This window comes from Rhagoletis zephyria, unplaced genomic scaffold (genome assembly GCF_001687245.7).
Source record: "Rhagoletis zephyria isolate East Lansing unplaced genomic scaffold, Rhagoletis_zephyria_1.1 Rzeph_scaffold_00240, whole genome shotgun sequence".
Lineage (NCBI taxonomy): Eukaryota > Metazoa > Arthropoda > Insecta > Diptera > Tephritidae > Rhagoletis > Rhagoletis zephyria.
This window is the reverse complement of record NW_016157324.1, coordinates 72,679-74,487: the sequence shown is the minus strand read 5'-3', so window position 1 is coordinate 74,487 and position 1,809 is coordinate 72,679. Positions and strand designations below refer to the sequence as shown.

General features: G+C 48.3%; 1 protein-coding gene across 1 annotated transcript; it reads right to left on the bottom strand.

Moving 5' to 3' along the window:
• Window positions 1–406: 406 nt before the first annotated feature.
• LOC108358351 (uncharacterized) lies at window positions 407–1,480 on the bottom strand. The gene has a single exon (XM_017609634.1). The coding sequence runs from the start codon at window positions 1,478–1,480 to the stop codon at window positions 407–409; it is 1,074 nt and encodes a 357-aa protein (XP_017465123.1).
• Window positions 1,481–1,809: the final 329 nt, after the last annotated feature.

The window sequence follows — 1,809 nt, the reverse complement described above, 5'->3', positions numbered from 1 at the left end:
TTCAGCGCGCGGGCCGCCCCCACAAAATTTCGCCCATTATCACTGAATATCTTGCTGCATTTCCCTCGACGCAAAATGAAGCGTTTGAATGCAGCTAGGAACCCATCAGTGCTCAAATCTGTTACGAGCTCCATACGGATTGCAGATGTTACAAGGCACACAAACAGGCATATGTATCCCTTGGACGTGCGAGCATTACGTCCCCGATATAATTTCAAAGTTAGCGGCCCAGCGTGATCAACGCCGATATGTTTGAAGGGATGTGCTTGGCGAACACGTATCGCCGGTAAATCTTCCATGAATTGCTGTGTAGAGGTGCGCTTCTGTCGAAAACATTTGATGCAATTATGCGTAATCTTTCGAATCAGGTTTCTAGCTCCCAAAATCAAATACCTCTGCCGCACTATCACAACAACGCTGAGACTCCTGGATGTAAATTACGAATGTGTTCGTCGATAAGTATGAGTTCCGTTGCACGATGTTCCTTTGAGAAGATAACCGGATGATGTGTTTCCGCTGGCAATTCTGAATTTCGAATCCGCCCACCTACCCGTAGTAGGCCGAACTCGTCAACGAACGGAGCTAACTGCAAAAGCTTTGAATGCGAACTCATCTCATCATTTCGTTTTAATTGCTGAATGTCTTCCTGGAAACAGCTTTGAACCTGTTGTAGCCAAAGGACGCGCGCCTCCTTGATTTCATCGAACGAAAGTGTTTTAACGTCAGGCCTGCATGACGTCTTCCGAGCATTGCGAATAAAGCGTAGAACATAGGCTGTAACTAGAACGAGCCACTGCCATGATGATGAACGTTGCATCAATGTGTCAAATGAACTGCTAAGTGGAGATTCCGTAGCCACTGAGCTTAGTACACTGCTCTTCATCTCAGCATTGGCTTCCGGGATCTGGTGTAGTTCTTGATGATTGGTTTCAAACACCAGCTTACGAGTGCGCTTTTCATCGCCACACCAAGGAGGCTCCTTCCACCAGAGATTGAAATCCACAATTGCAGAGGCTGCCAATCCCCTTGACGCGCAATCAGCTGGATTTTCCCTCGACTCGACGTGGCTCCGAACGCTGCGTGGCAAAGTTTCCAAAATCTCAGCTGTTCGATTTGCTACAAACGTTTTCAACCTTACAGAGGGATGAGACAGCCAAGCCAATACAACGGTTGAGTCGCACCAGGCGTATGTTGTTATAGATTTATGCGGCAGCACGTTTAGAATTGTCATTAGCCGTGTCAACAATAGAGCGCCGCACAGCTCCAACTGAGGCAGCGAAATCTGCTTCAGAGGTGCCACTCGTGTCTTGGCGGCCATCAATGATATAGTGAACGTGTTATCTGGACCCTTGAAGCGGCAGTACACAGCGCCAGCGTACGCCTTTATTGAGGCATCCAAGAACCCGTGGAGCTCCAAGTGCGTCGTAGAGTTAACCGTCAAACGAGGTAGCGCCAGCAAGATGCATTGGCAAAGGATCATCTCAACCTAGCTTGTGTAACCACAACTCCTGGAATAGAATTTGAATTGCACCGTCACAGGTGACAGTAATCCTAAAGGATCGAAGATACGGGATGCGTCGGAAAGTACCTTCCTCTTTCTGGAAGTGCGCATATTAGGCGCGCGAGTTTGGTATGTGAGTATATCGTCATTCGCCCTCCATAGCAATCCGAGAACCTTTGTGGCGTCTTTACCCAGCGTGTGTTGCGCGTCATCGTCTTTGCATATGCGACGGCAGTTGGATACCCACTTTCGGAGTTCCAGTCCAGCACCAGCAAGCATTTTCACAAGCTCCTCATGAGCTTTTCAAT